The 22972-nt window shown below is 33.5% G+C and overlaps 1 protein-coding gene across 1 annotated transcript in view; it reads right to left on the bottom strand.

Annotated features, from left to right (window-relative positions):
• Positions 1-9664: 9664 nt before the first annotated feature.
• LOC145688235 (uncharacterized) overlaps positions 9665-22972 on the bottom strand; it is a 257031-nt gene continuing 243723 nt past the window's right edge. Inside the window, exon 9 of the mRNA XM_081762150.1 lies at positions 9665-22822. Coding sequence (XP_081618276.1) covers positions 20022-22822 — 2801 coding nt within the window. The 3' untranslated portion in view covers positions 9665-20021. The remainder of the gene's footprint in view (positions 22823-22972) is intronic.

The raw sequence follows: 22972 nt of genomic DNA, 5'->3' as shown, positions 1-22972 counted from the left end.
TCTTTTCAGTCAATTGAAAACAGAATATGTTACATTTAGATTGTATTTGTTTGGTGTTATATAGCTTTTCGCTATACCACTTTCTATACTCTAGTGCAGCCGCTGGATTCATACATCACCATATCTACGAAACAGTTGAACATGATAAACTAATATACCTTGCTTGAAAGTGTTTTTTGCCTTTATCTCTTAATGAACATAGGAACTTCAAATATCGAGCAAAAGTTCTTGAATGCTAGGTTGCGGATACGACGGAGTTTCGCCAAATTGAACACCTAAGGAAGGAGGGAAAGGGGAATTAAATCTTTCTTCGCCGTTCACCAATCTCCGAAATTGTTGAGTGTAGTTTGATCATTGGTAGATGATACTATGTAGGTAATAATGTGATGTAGAAGAAAAACGATTCTTCCGTTAGACGGTTGAACAAGAGAGTCACAAACTTCATAGCAAAGGGACTGAGTTTATAAGAACTGAATCATGGTGTCTACTATTTTGAAGAAAATTCCCTGACTTTTCCAAAACAAGACAAATTTTCCACACTATACTTTACTGAAACTAGACTTGTGATGATGCGCATTGTAGAAGCGAGTGATTCTTTCTCTTCCCTCTCAATAATGTCAACCTTAACATATACGGGTACATTATGTTTCATTGAAGTAGGAGTATTTTTACATTATCAAGGAAATAATTAAATTGAGAAGAGAAGGAATTCACTCTTTCTTTATTGACACATTTCAATTCCATGTAGTAAAGACAATTGGGAATCATGCGAAAAGTTTAAGCCAGATTCCAACAAAACCAATTGATTTTACTTTACAAAGGCTGTCGTGAAACATTTTTAACTTTAGTTAAGTAATCGTGAAAAACATATTTACACCAATGGGAGATGAGGAGGAGTCAAGTTCAATCTCTTGTTTTCGGTTGATTTTGAATCTAAGTAGTTGGTGATGAGTGTGAAGTACCATATATCCCATATTGCATAAAAATAAAAATTATCTTGGAACATATTCTTTTAATCACGAGGAGAGATATTTAGCCTACAGCAGAATTTAAATTCATCATTCATTTCTAATAGTTTTGAATCCCAAGCACTGAGAACTGTCGAAAAGACACAAAAAATATGCATAAAATTGTATCTAAATCGAATAATTTTTACAGAAGTTATCGTGTACTTTTCGAAAAAAAAAAAAAATCGAGGTCGATAATGCAGTTCTTTATTCTTCATTATTCGGAAGCCTCAGCGACAATGTACGTCTTATTGCATCAAACATTTGTTATGTGAAATTTATCGTGGGACATATTTTTAAATAGGGGGAGAGGTGAAGTTATATCTTCATTCTTAACATATTTTAGTATCGAGCCGTAGGGATTATGGAAATTTCCCCCAAAAAAACTTCTTTTACCAAGAAAAAGTGTTTTGTACACGTGGTCAAACTTGCAACATGGAATGGTTTTGACCTCCCTTCAACCCATAGCCTTTTCAAGGATCACAACCCAAACACTAGATTTATTTCGGAAGTTTAATTAAAATCGCATAGGGTTTATGATAGTTACCATGGAACAGACAAACGGACAGATACACAAATGCGGATCCAATCGAATGGGAGGAGCTCGCTACAGTGATCGCTGTGCTGTCTCTTAATCATCTATGGCTACAAAGTGATGTGCAAAATACCCGTAGGTTTTCATGGATGCGACGGGTGTCAAAAATGTCATGTTAATTTTTTTTATAGGTAAGTTTGGTTTAACGTCCCATGATTGCACAATGAGACTAAGGAAGACGGAAATAATAAGATGGATGGTAACGGTGGAATGATAAAAGTGAGAAGATACGAGAACCCCAAGAAAACTCATATACCCTGAGACTACGGACATTGACGCGATCTCGTGCGCAAAAGGCTGTATACTTTTAGACGACCTGAAAATGTGAAAAATAAAATTATAAACGCCCTATACAAATACTATACATGCCCGAAAATTATGGAACCTATAAAAGTTGGTTCGAAGAATGACTTAAAATCTAGTATGGTTTCTATCTGAATATCCATGATTCAGAATACTCCGCTACTTATGAGATGAGATTTCTTTTATTACGAACTTAATCGAAATTTTTATAATTTCGAAACCAGACTGCAATATTATTTTAGTGTGTAGCAATGTCACCTTGGAAAAACCAAGTAACATAAATAAGTATAGTTACATACTTGAAGAAGGACACCAGAAAACCCAAACAATTATATAACAAAAACATTATGTATGTGGAAAATGTGAAAGCAGTGTTTTCAAGCATACGTCACGAAAACTATTATTTCATAGTCTAGAATGCACTGGTTCTGAATGACATAAAAAAATAACAAATGAAGCGCATATAAAAACTTATCGTTCCTAAACCAGGATATTCAATTCTATCAGTATTTGAGACTCGGTCGTAGCCTCGTCTCGTCTCGCTTTACTAAGTCGGACAGTATCGGGCAGGTGGTACACTCCACATCAAAAAAAAAAAAAAAAAATTGCGACAGCTAACGCCATGCAGTTAGCCCAATCAATATACACCTTCTTATCCCATAATCGTGTCAGGTAAAGAGACCCCTCTCTCTTCTCCTTTCTCTCTCCTATATTAAAATCAGCTAATAACATGAGCGCAATTCTTATTTCAAACTAAACATGTATTAGTTTCGATAAAATGAAATAACAAAACCGAGACGAAACAAGGTTCATAGGTTGATGTAGGGAGAAATTGAAACACACACAATGAAAAATTGAAACCAATGGATGTCTATTACACAGAGATTCATAAATGAGGCAGAGAGAGACAAGAGCAGAGAAAAAGAAAAAGAAAAGGGAGAACAGATAAAACTGTGGAATTCAAACGTAGTAAGAAAAGAACCTAACATTATAAAGTTCCGTTTCCAGAAATCGAACAGTAATATAGAAATATCGTTTGTTTTTACATATTCTTTCAGAACTATTCGAATATATAAATGATGCTTTTAAACATTCATTATGTCACTTTCATAATGGATAGCATACTCAATTTCAAGTAGAAATGTAGATCTCCGAGACACATCTGGAATAATATCAAAAGTTTAACACACACGCTTTGTTTCCGCGAAGTTCCATGGCAAATTCGGTAGTGTTCATTGGACGTACTGTTCCAAAATACATTCTAATATACCCAGTAGATAGCGTTGGTCATACCCTCCATTTCAGACTACTAATACAAACTGAACAAAACAGAAAAAAATAAAAGACAGTTCTATTTTACTGTTAAATTTCTATCAGAAATACACTATATTAAGATTCCACTCTGTATCGTAACGATAAGTTACAAATGTTTGGAAACGAAAAGTTTATATTCCTCATAGATGTAGCATGTTTCCAATTTAAACGTGAGAAAAACACATTGAATTGTACGATGAGAACAAATTTTGTGTCGAATTAGTATAAATAAAATTTTGTTTTCAAATAACCAGAGACTTACAATTTTCTAGTCTCTTCCGAAGATTTATCTATTCCGAACATCCAGCATTGATATAATCTCTTCTTATATCATCAAGCATTGATATAACCGATATAACGTAATTTACACAGATGGAATGAACACGCTAAGAGCTCAAACGGATCATCGTATCAGTCGGATGACATTGGTTAGGTTATAGACCACCACTGGGTCTAGGATTCAAATTCGTACTAACCCGCTAATTCGATTGAGGCTCGGTAACCCAGAGGTTAAAAAGAGATTTTACTTATTCCTTTGCGTTTAAACAGTATTTCTGTCAGAGATGACCAGGACTGGAGATGTTATCCCCAGAGCACGAAAAACACGACGCCAAAGTCAGCAGTTAGATTCTCCAGACCAGGTATATCGGGCTCTTGCTCCGTTTTAACTTTGGAACATGAAGTGCGTGTGTGTGAGAGGGGGAGAGAGAGGGAGAAGTGAAAGATGCAAAGACGGGATAGGGAAACGTCAAGACACAGAGAGAGAGGCGGGGACGAATATAAATATGAAACATACTTATCACTACAGTGTATGATATAGAACGCACACACTGTTTATTTGAATTATCGCCAGTGATGCCTTGTAAGTTCTCCATCAGAAGATATATCTCTGCAGCTATTATTTTATGCGAAAAAATCATACTACCTCAAGGGGAATCGAACCTAGATTTTCCCTTTGGAAGTCTGGCACGTTATCACTACACCACCGATTTCTTTAACCAAACTTTGTTTAACAGATGGTGTAGTGTTTCTTTCTGAGAACGATAACACGAAAAGTGTATACTGCAGATCAATGATGTCTTTGGAATGTCCTGGTAATTCCCTTGCCCTTTCCCAACCAGCATTCGTAAATCGTCTCTATCATGATACAGGTGTTTGCTTCCACATTCTTATGTATTGCTTGTCCAGTATAATAAGTCGATTCTTCACAATCACTTTGTAAAAAGTTTAACTTTGGCGTGAACAGGATTTGAACCTACGTTCGATAGCTTTATTATTTATAAGGCCATTACGTTACCCCTACACTATCATGCCATCTAAAATTACAAGCCAAATATTACTTACCTTAGCCCTGATCTTTGGAACGAACCAAAGTACACAACGAAATTGACTTATTCGACGGCCTAGAGAGAAATTAGTGCCCACTAATAAAGGAAAAACATACAATCCAGGAAAAATTACAAACATAAGACATATTTTGCAGTAATTTCGTCGTGCAAGTTCAAAGTGTGTGAATAATAATAATAATAAGAAGAAGAAGAAATGTTTTTATTCACAGTATAGCTGTCAATTATTATTATTATCATCAATTACCCGCTTCGTTGGGTTAAATTGAGAAAAAATAGTAATATGTTCCGTTACTCAGTCACTGTTTAGGATTACTAAAGCGCTCTTTGATATTGGTCATTTTCGATGTGTTTTATATATCCCCTCCCCACCTTATGTTGTGGGGCACTGCATCTGCTGTGTCATTGTTGATTTCAGCGAGCCGGAAAACTGTGAATTCAGCACTGATATTGATTATTTCGATCATTTTTATATGTATCCCCCTCCTCCAAGTTGAGAAGCTGAATTTGGATTTAAACAGCATCAGACGTGTCACTGTTAATCTCAGCGACTCCAAAAATTATAGATTAGCCACTCATACTTGTAATTTTTCGTTCTTTTTTAAATGTCGTTCCCCCTCCCCATCTCTTAAGTTACACCGTCAAAGTGATATGACAGAAACAATCTCAGGTTCGAACTTCACCTAGGTTGAAAATTTGATCGAGATTGGTTTGGTGGTTCAAGAGTGATGAAGTCACAAAGACAGTTACTTTTATTTTCATTTTTTTACACACACACACACACACACACACACACATATATATCACCCTCTCTCCGGTCCCTACGTGCCACCGTCAAACTGAAATGATAAAAGTCGTCCCAGATCCGAACCTTATCTATGTTGAAAGTTTGATAGAGATGGGTCTGGTGGTTCAAGATTTATTACATTTTATTCATTTTTATATATCAATCCTTCTCCTTGCCCTAAGTTCTACCGTTAAAAGAAAATGATGAAAAAGCTTCCCAGGCCCGAAACTTAATGTTGAAAATTTGATCGAGATCGGTCGGGTGGTTCAAGAGATTAGGAGTCACACACATAGTAAATTTCAATATTATAAGTTGTTATTATTATTATTTGCGTACTTTTGAACTTGCATTGCGAAATTACTGCAAATTACGTTTTAATTTTTCTCGATTGTGTTTTTCCTTGATAAATTTCTTTCTAGGGCATGAAATAGATCAACTTCGTTGTGCACTTTGGTGCAAATAACGTTACAGGAAGAAGCCGGTTCGTTAAAAAGATCAGGGTTAAAGTAAGTAATAATTAGCGTGTAATTTCAGATGGCATGATAGTGTAGGGGTAGCGTAATGGCCTTATCAATAATAAAGCTATTGAACGTAGGTTCAAATCCTGTTCACGCCAAAGTTAAACTTTTTACAAAGTGATTGTGAAGAATCGACTTATTACACTGGACAAGCAATACATAAGAATGTGGAAGCAAACACCTGTATCATGAGAGAGACGATTTACGAATACTGGTTGGGAAAGGGCAAGGGAATTACCAGGACATTCCAAAGACATCATTGATCTGCAGTATACACTTTCCGTTATCCTTCTCAGAAAGAAACACTACACCATTTGTTATACAGAGTTTGGCTTAAGAAATAGGTGGTATAGTGGTAACGTGCCAGACTTCCAAAGGGAAAATCTAGGTTCGATTCCCCTTGAGGTAGTATGATTTTTTCGCATAAAATAATAGCTGCAGAGATATATCTTCTGATGGAGAACTTACAAGGCATCACTGGCGATAATTCAAATAAACAGTGTGTGCGTTCTATATCATACACTGTAATGATAAGTATGTTTCATATTTATATTCGTCCCCCTCCCTCTCTCTCTCTGTCTTGGCGTTTCCCTATCCCATCTTTCACATCTCCCTCTCACACACACGCACTTCATGTTCCAAAGTTAAAACGGAGCAAGAGCCCGATATACCTGGTCTGGAGAATCTAATTAACTGCTGACTTTGGCGTCGTGTTTTTCGTGCTCTGGGGATAACATCTCCAGTCCTGGTCATCTCTGACAGAAATACTGTTTAAACGCAAAGGAATAAGTAAAATCTGTTTTTAACCTCTGGGTTACCGAGCCTCAATCGAATTACCGGGTTAGTACGGATTTGAATCCTAGACCCAGTGGTGGTCTATAACCTAACCAATATCATCCGACTGACACGATGATCCGTTTGAGCTCTTAGCGTGTCCATTCTATCTGTGTAAATTACGTTATATTCGGAAGAAATTAAATAAATGCTGAATGTTCGGAATAGATAAATCTTCGGAAAAGACTAGAAAATGGTATTTCTTTGGTTATTTGAAAACAAAATTTTATTTATACTAATTCGACACAAAATTTGTTCTCATTCTAAAATCAATGTTTTTTTTTCTCACGCTGAAATTTGAAACATGCTACATCTGTGAGGAATATAAACTTTTCCTTTACAACGTTTGTAACTTTTCGTTACGATACAGTTTGAACTTTTAATATAGGGTATTTCTGATAGAAATTTCGCAGTAAAATACAACTCTTCAGCTTTTTCTGTCTTTCTTTCTCTTTTCTTTTTGTTTCGTTTTTTTTCTGTTTTGTTCAGTTTGTATTAGTAGTCTGAAATGTAGGGTATGACCAACGCTATCTACTGGGTATATTAGAATGTATTTTGGAACTGTACGTCCAATGAACACTACCGAATTTGCCATGGAACTTCGCGGAAACAAAGCGTGTGTGTTAAACTTTTGACATTATTCCAGATGTGTCTCGGAGATCTACATTTCTACTTGAAATTGAGTATGCTATCCATTATGAAAGTGACATAATGAATGTTTAAAACATCCTCTATATGTTCGAGTAGTTCTGAAAAAATATGTAAAAACAAACGATATTTCTATATTGCTGTTGGATTTCTGGAAACGGAACTTTATAATGTTAGGTTCTTTTCTTACTACGTTTGAATTCCACAGTTTTATCTATTCTCCCTTTTCTTTTTCTTTTTCTCTGCTCTTGTCTCTCTCTGCCTCATTTATGAATCTCTGTGTAATAGACATCCATTGGTTTCAATTTTTCATTGTATGTGTTTAGTTTCTCTCTACATCAACCTAAGAACCTTGTTTCGTCTCGGTTTTATTTCATTTTATCGAAACTTATACCTGTGTAGTTTGAAATAAGAATTGCGCTCATGTTATTAGCTGATTTTAATATAGGAGAGGGAAAGGAGAAGAGAGAGGGGTCTCTTTACCTGACACGATTATGGGATAAGGTGTATATTGTGTGGCCTAACTGCACGGCGTTAGCTGTCGCAATTTTTTTTTTTTTTTTTTTTTTGATGCGGAGTGTACAATTGCAAACACGAACATATTGTCGTCGTTTCTGGTTAATATCAATGGATCTAAAAATATAAGTTGCATATTACATGGTTTTCTATCACACTCTTACATATGATTATGGACAGCACATATTGAATCCTCATAACCGTATGTTATGATAAACCCGGATCAATTACCTCTTCAATTGTTCTTTCAATTATGCTTATAGGTATTTCAATGTGTCAATTATTGTTCATGTGGATCTCACAATGTATTTGAGTACTCTAACTCACGAGTATTTTACTCACTGTGGATGACCCATATACTTATTAACAAATGTATTTGGATTAGAATAACCCTGTGAGGGATTCATCCACATTGTATTATAGCTATCATAATAAAATGAGATAACCTAGAGCAATTACTGTGAAATTATTATGTCTACTCATAAATGATCTCTTTGTGTATAGGTTTCCACTGTGATATTGATGTAATCAATGGATATGGATAAAATATTGTTAGCTATCTTTTAACAAGATTAATGATCACTTTCTCCGTCTGTATCCGTGATTAATTATCACGTTACCCGTGATACTTTGGAGTAAATTTAGGCTATGGTAAATTATCGGTATTTTGCTATACAAGTTTAATCTAACATTACCAGACTATGTAAAAAAAAAAAAAAAAGAAAAAAAGTTATTTTCCTGTTTTTTCTATTAGTGGACACCTGTAAATGAGTATTTACAGCAAATGGAATGTATCTACCAAATATTTCTTACATGACTACATAAACAAACAAACTACAATTATCAATACACTTAATAAATATACTCTCCCTCTTACCTGTTTCAAATAATCTCAATATCGGTTAAAAAGTTTAAAAATAGTCATATACAGAGGTTGCCACAATACACAAACCCAGATTCACCATCAGTATGTTCACTATGATGCACCGCCCCTAGTGTCAAATGGTTGTCACAAAGCTAGTTGGCAACAACAACTTGAAATTTTGTATAAATATTCTTGCCTTAGGATATGTATAAGACGTGATTTTCCGAAATATGACACTTAAAATTAGAAGAAAAGGGCTTAAACGTTTCTCATTCTTCACCAGATCTTCAAAATTTTTGCACATGGAATTTTGAAATTGTGTATATATAATCTTGAATTCCAGGCTGTGGATGGGATTGGTTTTGTGCCATATGCACATGAGACTTCTAAGGAAGGGAAATAATTTGAACATTTCTCTCCTTTCATCAGAGCTCTGAAACTTTTGGACGTACAAACCTGAACCTTGACCAATGTCCTTCTTAGACAATAGGCAATGCATAAGACGATATTTTATAAAATTGAACACGTAAGAGAAAACTGAGGTTAATTTTTTTCTAGTTTTCCATGTCATTTCTTTAAGAGTTCGACCTTGGGAGTTGAAATTTTACACAAAGACTATATGTAAGATGGTATTTTAAGATATTTTACTCCAGTGAGTGGGTATAAAGACTAAGATGGTATGTATGTAGACAAATTGGAATAGCATTAGTAAATTACATGGTATGCATGTAAGTTAGTTCAAATCCTGCTGCAAATACACATCCTCGTTACAAACCTACTTCAACAGTTTGTTCCCTCCTTCAAGAACTCGCTATTACACAAGGACATGGAACACAAAGAATAAACAACAATTACAACTACTGCATCAATAGCAAAACGTGACGAACAGTCTCCTTATGTAGAAAGTAATTTCATGAGAGACAGGAAAAAATTTCGTATACATTAATGAAAATATTTATTTATTTGCAATATACAAGTACGTTTTATTTACAAAGTTCAATACCATCAGTAAAAGTATCGAACCACCAAGTCAACTTTTTTTCTTAATGCTATATTACACATGAATGTACAAGAGTTATGGATTATGTTGATGACAATGCCGGCACACCTACATACACCAAGGCATTTAGCAATGTGAAAAATAAATGAATCTATGATGTCAAGTACGCTTTATGATATGACATGTTGAGAATGCATTAAAAATTGTATAATAATAAGACTATATTGCCATACAAGCATTTACAAATTATAAGCACATATGTTTGTCCTGTGGTTTTACATGTCGATTTATTTGCAACTGGTAGCACATAAAAATGTGTTCTGAATCTGATGGAATGATGATTTCAATTTTCTCGCTATGAAATGGCTAAATGTTGTACTTATCAGATACCACGCATGTATTGAATTTCGTAAATTGTTGTATGGGTGTGTATTCCGAACGCAAGTCTCTATAGAAGTACAGTCGATTTAAGTGAATACCGTAATATGAAAATTATCACTGTTCGGAACTGATTACGAGAAATCTAAATCCTGAGTTTAAAAGAAACTAATAATGTAGTTCGTTTCACCTGACTTGTTAAAAGATTTTACTTTATTCTACAGTACTCTGAAATTTTACTGGCAACTTCAATCAACCAATGACCACCACTATTTCAGGTACTCATTAAGAAATGAAAACAAAACATGTCGTCTATATAAAATATTTAAAAAAAAAATAAATAACAACCTGATACTAAAATGTCATTGGCCGAAAACAAATCTACAACAGTTAAATACAAAACAGGCAAAATACTCCAAAGCCTCTTTATCTTACGTTCAACCTCACATTTATCTATATTATTATTATTATTTATAATCAATTACATTTATTATTAAACAACCAAGACTCAAATCACATTACTAGAAAATTATTTATTGAATGTTCACATTCTTTCACTCATTATGAACTTCCCAGCGCTGTTTCACTACTGGATGTATATTGCCTTTTCTAATTCTTTACTGCACATTTTCACGTAACTTCTCTAAAGTAACCCAATATTAATTTATTTAAACAAGTTACAGATATTTCTTCATCGTCTATCACAAGTTAGTTTCAATAACCGCATCAAACACTAAAGAAAAAAAAGTGTTTCAATAACCACATCAAACACTAAAAAGGAAAAAAATATCTTTGTCTTCTGATAGAATAATGTAGCACGCGAAAATTATAGACAAAAATTGCTCAGAACAGAAGTCAATTTATACCTCAACGAATTCACAAGGGAAAAAAGACAAAAATAATCAGAAAAATCACTTAATCTGTCATGATCAAAAGAACAGAAAAACAAAAGAAAAAAAGAAAGAAAGAAAAGGAAAGCTCATGAGAGAACGAAAATCAACTTCTGATGTGCAACAAAGTAACATTACCGAAAATTTCTGAAGAACTCAATGAAAGAATAAACACAAAGAAAAAAGATGATCGTATGGCACCTAAACAGATGCATAGGAGTACGGTTTGAAATGGGCAAGATTACTGCTGGGACAAAAAATATGTACAATGAATACTACAGCGGAAAATATTGTTAGAAACCAAAATGAGTCAAAACCCAACACCATAATTTCAGAGATTAACTCCTGTTCATATGAATTTGAAGTAGAAGAAAAAACTTTCACATTATTTCTGATTTATAAATCAGCATCGACTGGGAACGAAATAAAATTGGATGATTGAAATTTGAAAATGAAAATATACTAAAATGTATGATACCATTAGATTTAAAATTAGGTTTAAAACTGCACTCTTAGATTTACGAATTTACGTTCTTTTAAATGAAATATTTGAAAGGAATTCAAAATACCTACACTTCACGAGTATTCCTGTACAAAAGTAAGTAAAATGTACACCAGTTAAAATTTATGTTAAAAAAAGCAATAAACTGTTGTCACACTATTGACCACGTACTTACAGAGCATTGAACTCTAGTTTCTATCCGCAGCATACCTTAACCGGTGAGTTCAGACACATTATACATACGTCAGTTTATGACGCGATAGTTGTTTCTACACTCAGTGATTCCAATATGCATAATCTGCAAATATTTTGTTCAGCTATATATACACCGAGAAATCATTTATTGTTTTGAAATGTATAACTCGTTTTACAACTAAGACTTCCATAATTATATTTGGGAAAAAGATTCTTTCAAAAATTATAACGACGAAATCTACCAGTTTAGGTACGACGAAATCTATCTAGGATTTCGTCCATCATTTTAAGGTTAGTCACAATGCAAGACAAGACAATAAAAATATACATTTTTATCTAACCATAACACCTTCGTGGCTGTTTAGAAGCGAATAAAAAACCTAAAAATGGGTAGCAAACATAGGAATTTTTTAGATCATCTGGACAGTATAACATCTCTTACGAATAAGAGTGATATCAAGCACGTAAAAGTAAATCGGTTATATAAAACCTAATACTAAAGCTACTGCGAGTTTCACGTTTGAAAGAAGCAAAACAATATGGAATACAAAAGCCTCTGAAAAATTGCTTCTAATGCCAATTAGAAAATTTGTCGAAATGAATTAATTGGAATCAAGCGATAGCTTACGGAAGCAGTCTGGAAGCACTACAAAGCACAGTAGAATGCAATACAGTAAAAAGCATCTAACAATCAGTTTTGACAGTTTCTTAACTGAAACCCTAATACGCTAATTAACACTTTCCTCTCACAGAAATCACTTGTTCTATATTTATACCAAGAGTACAAAAACGTCTACTTATGCTGCATATTGCATACGGAAGACAAACACTGCAGCAATAAAAAGACGCAAATGGCTAGAAGAATTAGTAGCTTTCAAAGAGCAGCTCAGAGTTTAACGAATAATCGCGTTAAACTTAACACCAAAGGCGACGTTTGCAAATTCGTCCAGTACTCTGTACGAAAAAGGGATATGGAGAAAGAGAAGTAAAACTTATTAAAGCTACTATAGTTTATCTATTTAGTCTCATTTTCATGAACCTGAGAAAAGGTCCAAACAGGGAACAAGGCATCGCTCTTCATTACTAGAGAATAATTATTCTGATGTTATAACATTTAGGGTTTCGTCTTATTCTTATATGAAATCTTCTTACGAAAACATTTCAAAATGTACAATTGAATGATGTTCTCATTTTACTACATCATGAATATATGCAACAGAAGGAACTCTCTCAAGTGTTTTTAAACAATAAAATGACTAACCACCCGATTATACACGATCTAATCGATTGGTAAGGTTTCATCACCAATATATAATTTCTAAAATAAAGTCAGCTGATTTTATCTATCTATATATATATATAAAAATCAAGTTGATCAATTCAAACTTTAAAATCGTGAAACGAAACCCGATATGCGTACTATTTTTCCGATGTTCAATTTCTGCCTAGAAAAATTAATTCAGAGACTCTCATATCAACATACAAATTACTCTCCTGTACACATGTACAAAATAGTACATACAGATTTACACTATGTAACATTCTTCATGCTTATAGTTTTTGGAAGATAGTTGTTCTATATTTTTTAGTTTCCTTCACAAAAAATATAAATACATTTTCATAAGGTCCATCGTCACCATTTCTCCCCCCCCCCCCACAACAGAACTCAAGAATAAAGGAGTACAGTAGTATTACCTTCACGCACACATACCTCATTTAGGTTTGTGCAATATTTCTATAAACCCTATCACAGCCTCAACCATTTCCTTTCAAGAAATCTCAATATATATACTTTTTTATGTAGTATCAGTAAATATTACCAACATCTACTTTTACGTAAGACAAGGGAATGATTGAAAAGGAAAACGTATCACGAGTTCCAATGTCGTTCGCTATTATTTTAGAGAGCGCATACTAAAACTATTTGAAAGCGTATATTATGTGGAAGCTTAACTACTTCACAAATAAGATTAGTTTCTTAATAATGTCATGCTACTTGGAATCTGAAAGACTATTTCACTCACAAAATTGGTAAAATAAATGACAAAACTTTCGGATTATAACAAAGTACTGACTGGAGATTATTCGCTAGTTTAGACTGAATAAAATGGCAAGAATCAACTTGTCTTTCCTCGTAACTCAGGTTTAAATAATTGTAACAGAATTTACTTTTCTTATCATCTTAAAACACTTAATTATAATATCTAACACACACACACACACACACTATTGTAGGGAAATGGGAATTGAGGCAAATTTTACAAAAATGATGCGTGTCCATTTTATTTCTTTTTTAGTAATAATTGTTTTCATGAATATATACAACAGAAGGAACTTTCTGAAGTGGTTTTAAACAATAAAATGACTAATCACCTGACTATGCAAGATATAATCGATTGGTAAAGTTTCATCACCAATATATAATTTCGAAAATAAAGTCAGCTGATTTTATCTATCTATAAATATAAAAATCAGCTTAATTGTATTTTATCTGGTTGGCATTACTCAAGCTTAGTACTTTATTTTCCAATACTGCATTAGTTATGCTGAGGGAAATAAATGAAGAGGAAAACTCAAACACGAAGATAACGGCGGTAATAAAACATAAGTGTATAATTCTGTAATAATTATGATTACTAGAAAATCAACTTGGTTTAATTTCAATACGATACTTAAACACAGCCTATTAGAAAGCACGACTGTTACGCAGTCTTCCTCTACAATATATTTTATAGCTTTTTCTAGAACTAAAGGTGCCAGTACACTTGCGTTCACATCCTGCAAAAGAAGGAGACATTTTAATTACATTATATGCTAAATTAATTTAATATCACAATCACTGAATTTTTTTTTTTTTTTCAAGTGTCAAAGTCCTTGAGAACACGACACAAAAACGCACTATGTATGTACTACTACAGCTCTCCTTATTATATGCGACCAACTTGTGATACTTTTTAAATGAAATAGCAATATTAAATAAAAAATTCCCAAAACAACCAATTTTATTTTTCGTCTAATATCCAATTATATCATGTTTGATACAAAATAACTGATATGTACTATATGCAATACATAACGTGACGCTGTAAAACTATATTTTATAATGATACATGAATTTCCCTAGTAATACCTACAACTGTTAAAATTTCTAAAGATCGTTATTCCCATTTTCAAGCTATAAATGTTTTGTGTGTGTGTGAAAGAAGATGGATAATGGGATGGTACAGGATATCGGTAAAATATATCTGTTCACTTCAATGTGGTATGAACACGGATCCCTGAGAAAACGCATATTCATCTTAGATGTTTCTTGCAAACTTAAAATTCTAAAAAAGTACAATTTATAACAAAATGAATTGCATCAGCCATTTTCTCTTTTGTAATTCAAGAGATCAGAGAAAACAAAACTCTCAAGAAATGGAAAATAGTTACATTGAAGTGTTTTCACGTTATAAATTCGTCACTTGCTAAGAAAAGTCAAGTAAATTAACTTTACCGCTTATCTTAAAACCATCTGTGTGACACATTTTATTTTCTCCGAAAATTCAATTTTACTAGAAAGGAATAGACTATATATTTTTTCAGTTTACAAAATGGAGGAAATAATATATATAAGAATGCTGACGGTGCTTTCATTCTCAACCTAAAGTATGTTCATTTCTACATAGCTTCTTCGTAGTGGAAATGTTATATTTACATTGTTATTATTCAATTTGATTTTCTTTTTCATAACACGAGTCTCATTGGTATCATATCTTAAAGTTTTATTGAACTTCACAATGATAATAGAAGTAACACAGATATATATATATTAAAATTTCAAGTACACTTAAGATTTACCTGTTATTCAATGGGGTACAAAAATATTCAAGAACTCTCTATGTTCAATTATCATGTATAAAATTTAGTTAATTCGAAACCCAAATCTTAATTAAAATCTTTTGATCACTGAGATCACAGAGAAGATACGGTTCTTTGAATTTTTTTTTTTCAAATCATGAAACCAGAAAGTAAGAACCAAACGATATACTCATATCTTTTGAAAAGAATCTTGCAAATATACTAACAAGAGAATAGTTAAAACTTATACACATTCAATATTGAAAGCCACCAACAGGAAATATCAGTTCCCTTCTCTTAATCAGAAATATTTTCATAATTACTACGAGCTATCAATATATTTTAATTATTCATGCTTCGGACAAATTAAGGGCATTGATTAAATTTAATTGAATTGCAAAGCTCGAAAAAAATATATTTCAGTATCATTTTCAATGAAGTTTTTTCTTTTTTTTAACCACCCATTAAATTATGAATCAATGACTTGTTCCAATTAATAAGACAAGTGTTTATCACATATCAATTTATATCATTATTTCTATATGGTGTTCCAAGAGTCTAGCATCACAAGGATCAAGGGATATTGTTTACTTTCCAGGTACACGAGTATGGCAGTCAGGATATGTTAAAACTAGAAAAATTTGGCAAAATATATGTTTTCATATTTTCATATTTTCCGAAGGAGATAGTAAACACACAAGTTTAGGAGGTACTTACTGTACGCACACCTTACTTATCGTCCGATTCCACCAACATTTCAGTTCGTTCTTATTGACTGTTTTGGAGATTTACATTCCACGATTCTGCCTTTTACAGTACAGAGACGATAAGAAACGAATGGTGAAAGGGCAATGTGTAAAATCCATGACAGGCAGTCTTGCGAACTCCAGCCTAATACCTTAGAACGCTCGACTGTAGTAGCTGGCGTTCATTAATTGGAGTTTAAAGTAGTCTCCAGCATTGAAGAAATATAAGATTGGATCTACTGCTTAAAGTAGGATCCGAACCACTACTCAGGTTTTATCCGAGGATTTGTGATCAACTGGGAACAAAGGCTGAGACCATGTCCCATCCGTTATTCTTATAAGAAAATGATACAGTAAAATTATCTTTTGAGTATTGAGTTTTAATGCTATGCAATACGTAAGTATAGTTACTCATTATACATATATATGAAACAATTACATGCTTTAATAAAAACTGACATTTCATCTTTTAAAGATCTCCAAACAGGGTCTGAGAATAGAGGCTATAAAACTTGTGGTGTCCGGTAAAAGCTGATAATTATAGTAACATTATCAATGTGAAGGTATGTTAAATGGTTCCATAAGACCAAACCAAACACACCTTTTATTTGTGGAATCAAGTGAAAACATGATTCACATTCAGATTAATGTTATGAAGCACCTGCAAGAAAGCTCGTTGACTGATCCTGTCGTCATCACACATTCCTGTTGAACTGGGAGTAAAATATTTAAAGGCCAATAGATCTGAAATCACTAATTTCAGATTAAAAAGGTTGCTATTTTTGTACACAAAGTTGTACTATATTTATAGAGTTGAGAACAAACATTCATTCATTTTTAGATGCTTAAGTTGGTTTTGATCGACAATTTTGTATAGCTTATTTTGCACTTTACAAAGATTTGTGGTAAACGGTGTACCTGTGTTATTTTCGAAGACATTGATTTCAAACAAAAAAACACTTGAATGAAACTTAAATGTACAACATTTTATGCCAAGTGCATATTTAAGCCTACTACAATACAAATACCTTTTAAAAATCGTTTAAAGATAAAGTTTGAAAAACGCAAATTATCATTTTTGAAATTATCAGGTGGTTGTTAGTTTTTTAAGACACAAATAAGATATTATTTCTAGATATAAGCTTCCTGGTATACTACTTCCTACAGAAAACCGGCAGCTGAGAATCTAATCCATTCTTTCTTTTGTGTGTGTGTGTGTGTGCGCGTGTGTGTGGGGAGGAGGGGGGTGAAACATTGCGATTTTTCGAAAACTGCCTATATTCAACCTGAAGTTATGTCGAAACGGACACACTTGAAGAAAACTGAAATTTTCACAAAACAATCTTTACTTGCGCAGTAACAGGTGGTTAAAATTTGATCACTGAGACTTGGGAAGTTTTGACTTGCTTTTTATGTGGCGAAATCTTAAGTGATGGTACGCTGTCAAAATATGATAAAAATTGGGTTCTAAGTCACAATAATACATTAGTATGACAATTTCCTAACATATTTTTGTTATATATCAAACTTCAAGCAAAAACACAAACAACTGTTAACCCTTCTCTTTTTATCTTTTTAAAATGTCACTGCTGAACAAAACTGACAGATTTCTCTATGTAGCTTTTTGCTGATACTGAAGCTTCAACCTGCAACTATTGTGAATCCTACTGGTGAGTTTCCTTGGAATCTTACTAACTTGTATCGATTGGATCTGAAAGTTGTTAACAGGAGCTTTTTGAACGCTATGGTGAATTTGATATCCTATATCAGTTTCCAAGAATAGCCAATTCAATTAAATTATACGTAAATATCATCATAATGATTAACGAAAATACAAAATAACTAACAAATGGAAAAGTAATTTATTAACATCTGTTGTTTGTTGCTACATGATCATTCGACTGATACTGCATCAACTCCTTTCAAACAGAGTGAACACGAGTTTTTTTTTTTCCTCTTTCTTTCTTTAGTAACCAATGCCAACTTGGCCACACACGTTTTATGAAAATCTGTACTAATTACCTATGGTCACAATTTATTTGGAAACTGGACTTTAAATTAACTAACTATAATCCCATGTTGTGAGACCTGGAAGTTGACTCAAAGCATACCTAAGTAGCTATTGAAGAAAAATAATTACGTGAGTCTTAAATTCTCACACAGCTCGCAATTTTAAAGCCGTTCTGAACTAATTTTATGTGGAGAGATGTACTACTATCAAAGAACAGCACTTCGACCACAAAACAGGAAGAGGTTCCAGGTCTTAGTGACAATGATACCATTTTAATACTTACCAAATGAGACTGAAGGAAGAGCCCAATGAAAATAAAGGATCGGAACATACAAGCTGAGATGATTGTGTGTACTTTTCACGAACATTAATTAAAATGCCAACTGTCATCCTCATTATTTTGTTCTATTCAGAATTATGAAAATCACACATTAATTATAGAATTGTAAGATTACTGGATTCAACGAAATACCCGAGAAACAGTGGACATGAAAGCACCAAAATCAGCAGTCTTTCCCTCATTTTGAAAATACAGCACCTTCCTTTGCATCCGATTAAATAATTTCTTTACATATTACCATACAAATATAAGAAATCTGAGATTTACAAGATAGTAAACTACTGACGCAACAATCACAGTAAAATTAAACAAAATATTTGCAACAATTATCCAAACAGGAAAGTATTTGAAAGGCATATGTATATGTATATTTATATATGTATATATAAATACATTTGAAATTTTAATATTTCTTATAAACAAAATAACTGAAGTGGATATTCAGAATATTCAAGAAAACAAAGATTGGTTGAATAAAACAATTCGTCTAAATGATATATATATATATCTATATACATAAAATCAAACTACGTATACCACATTTGTACATAGTCTTTGGGAACATGAACAGAAAAATTACTACTCATATTACAAACCTTCGCTGAATTCTGAAAGGATGTACAGACATGCATAATGAATAAAAGTGTTGAGCTATAAATCTCATATAATTATTCTTTACACAATTATTATTTTTAAATCTTTCAACTTCTCTTTCTGTTATATGGATCCAAAACAGTGCAAAGCGTACTTCTATTTACAGACTTGTAGTTATTTATTCAAATAACATAAATAATTAAAATGAACATTAAACAAATAATAATAATAATAATAATAATATAACCAAGCTCGCCATTACTTCCATGATGCACATAATTTCTACATTCGCAAATTTTCTACTAAAAACAATAAATAATGACAGGACTAAAACCATTACATATTAGGATAAAGAAAACAGCAAGCAACATTAACCCGAAATTATGCATTTTAAAAACATCTTCAACAGATCTAAAACAGCACTTGAAATAAAACTCTCCATGCGTTACATGATGCTACAAGAACTGGAAGACATCTTTCAGTCCTTTTTCTTCTCTTTACATTTGAAATACACCTTTGGTTATAATCTACCAATTACTTTTATATATTTTAGTATTACTGGTTCGATTTCTCGGAAAATTAACAGTAACAAAACTCCAGCACCGCAGACTGAATAACACCTTAAATACAAAATTTAACCGAGTAGTATTTATTTCCTTATCTGGAGCAAACCTTTACCTTGTTTTCATCCCTAATATGTAAAACATAAAAAAGAAGCAAGAAAGCATCAGTTTTCATCCCTGAGGGAAAATGTACATATATAAAAGAACTTCATAAATCTAGATTACTGTCTTAGAATGAAGGGATTTCGTAACTTAAAACGCACATTGTACCATGATCTGTAATCCAATTACGGTGCGCTTTTTCATTGTCGGACATCTCTTTCTGACCTCCCACTTTCACATAGGAACGCTTACTTTGTCTAAGGTTATTAACATACAAAGCATGACGTGAGTAACAGAGAGAACTTTTACCATGGGTATGCCTCACAAACTTTCTGTGAGTGCGATACGAATGTCGCAAACCCATTCGGCGTAACTCTTTACATTCATCCGACAATAAGTTCTTAATCTCCTTTGGAAGGGCTTTCTTAATGGTTGATTGGTCGTCTGTTTTCTTCTCTTCTGGGTCCTGAGAATCTGGAGAACTGTCTGATGGCACTATCGTTGGTCTCTTTATGTCTTCCTGCTTTAGAGGCGAAGTCTTCAATAAACTACTTCTAATCCTCTCACGAAAAGAATTCTCCTTCAGATTTTCTGTCACTTTCTCTCTTGATTTCTTCTGAGGATGTTTCACAAAATTGCTGTTTCTCAAAATTCTGATTGACGTATCTTGTATTTGCTCTAACCCTTTCGCTCGTAGCTCTTTACATTCATCTCGTAACATTAAACGTAAGTCATTAGGTAATTTCTCTCCTCGAGGTTTCGTGATGGTCCCTCTACTACAAGGTTTCGAAACGCGAACATTGGAATCGGATCGCTGCATGTGGTCATCTTCCACTCTCAACGGTGACGGAAGAGCTTTAGCACTACTTTGTACTTCTTGAATAGTTTCCTTCGCATAATCTAAATACGAAGGGTGTTTGAAACCTGGAGATAACTTAAATTTGCTGAAATTTCTACACTGATAACCTGATAATAGCCTTCTACGATACGTCTGCGAGAACGAGTTTTCCTTATTTTTGAACAATAGAGCATTGTTGCTCGATGGCATCTGCTCCCCATTATTTTTATACACAATTTTGTTTAACTTAAAGTCAAATCTGTCGAAACAATGCTCTACATTTTCAGGGAAAGGTTTTGGAGATACATCGGTTACTGTTGAACAAGCCGGTAACACGTTAGCTTTCATAGTATCATCTAAACATTTCACATTATAATTATAAACTGATCTAAAATTGGATATTTCATTTACGGTATATGAAGCATTATATGTGCGCCTCAATTCATTACCAACTCCTAAATTCTGTTCAAGTATATACATATCACTGAAATGTGCTGCATTGTTGTACAGTTTTAACTTTTCATCTACTATCATTTCTTGTTTCTGCACGCCATGAGTGTCCATGTCTTTTGAATATAAAAACGAAAACTCTTTCTTCATTTCTTCTAGAATATCACATATCTCCTGACTCCTAGGACTTTTATCATCTCTTGATTTCGAACCAGTAGCTTGTTCTAATGATCGCAAGCGGTTATGAAGACTATCAGCACGAAAAAGTTTAGTGTTCTGAACATCCCAAGGTTTAAACTGTTTCGTTTTCCAACTGTAACTCTCTTCCCGTTGCCTTTTCAAATCCTGCCAGACTTCTAAACTACCTGTGACTGGCTGACCAACACTTGCTTTCCAATCACAAGTAGAGAACAAGAGTTTACCTTTTGCCGTTGTTAGTTTCTTATCTTTACCGCTTTCCAAAATTTCACTTTTCTTGTCAAGTAGATCTTTCTCTTCATGGAGAACTGTAGTTACACGGGACTCACTAACGGAGGCACTTGGTATTAAATCAAAATATTTAGCAGTAGCTGTATAGACCTTTGGTGTTTCCGGCATAACAGGTGAATTATAACTACTGTAAGGATAAATCAACTTTTTGACCTTGAAATCGTTCTTCCATTTCACTGAAGAGTTTGTAGTTAGAGCTCTGCTCTTGTCTTTCAAGAAAGTGTCACAGATTACAGATGACGGGTGTTTACTATAACTACTACTATAGTAGGTTGACAACGGTTGCCTCATATCGTGTTTAGCGCAATTTCTACCCTGTGTATGCTCCCCTACTTTCTGACTGCTATGACGCATTACTTTTACATTACTGATTTCAAAACGTTTTCTACTACATTGTGCGCTAGACAAAACATCGCATTGTATACTACGCTGAGCAGGCATGTTTGAACGTGAAAGAGTTAACAGCTCGCCATTGACCGCAATATCCTCACTCCTCTCTACTAGTATTTGTTCATGAGGATCATTCAGCATATGCGGCCAATGGCTATGCAAGTTTTTTGGCTTCACATGAGAAGTATCTTCGCTCTTCGGGTATTTAACTGTAAAATTACTGTCGGGATACTGGTTGTGATTATTACCTCCGTTCGTTAGAACAAAGCGAGTCTTCAAAGGAGAGTACTTTGGAATTTCATCAGTTTCCATACACAACTGTTTCCATTCAGATTCAATCAAACTTTGACTGTATACACTAGCATCGCAAGGTTGTTCTTTAAATGTTATTTCATCATCATCATCAGAGGAACACAGATCCACCACCGGCGGAGACTGCTGAGAAGATATCACACACTGTCCTTCAATATTCATATGATCAAGTTTCACGTAACACCTCTGCAAATCTATCTCTTTTGGCACAGAAAATGAAGACTTCGAAACTACACTTCCAGTTTGCTCTTCCCGCAATGTTACACTAGGAGAAAATTCACTATTACTATGGCAGGCAGAACGAACTTCTCGTATTATTTCAATTTCTGCATCAGTGGAATCCGTACTGGAACTTTTATGTTTCTTTATTTCTTCTGCTGTCAGTTTTTCCACTTTCACCCGTAACTTTCTACATTTCTTGAGCAACTGGCGGCTTCTTTTGTTCAATCCTGAAAACAGACAAATCAACTTTAATACAAGGGAATTAACACTGTGAACAAAGGTAAACTAGTAAGTTGGTTTTATATTTAAAGCTTTAAACCTCCTCATTAAATTAGCATTCACAATTTGAAAACCAGTAAAATTTTCCAAGTTCACTT

Source organism: Thermobia domestica, chromosome 6 (genome assembly GCF_964235325.1).
Source record: "Thermobia domestica chromosome 6, izTheDome1.hap1.1, whole genome shotgun sequence".
Lineage (NCBI taxonomy): Eukaryota > Metazoa > Arthropoda > Insecta > Zygentoma > Lepismatidae > Thermobia > Thermobia domestica.
The sequence above is the reverse complement of the archived record's forward strand: the minus strand, read 5'-3'. Positions and strand labels throughout refer to the sequence as shown.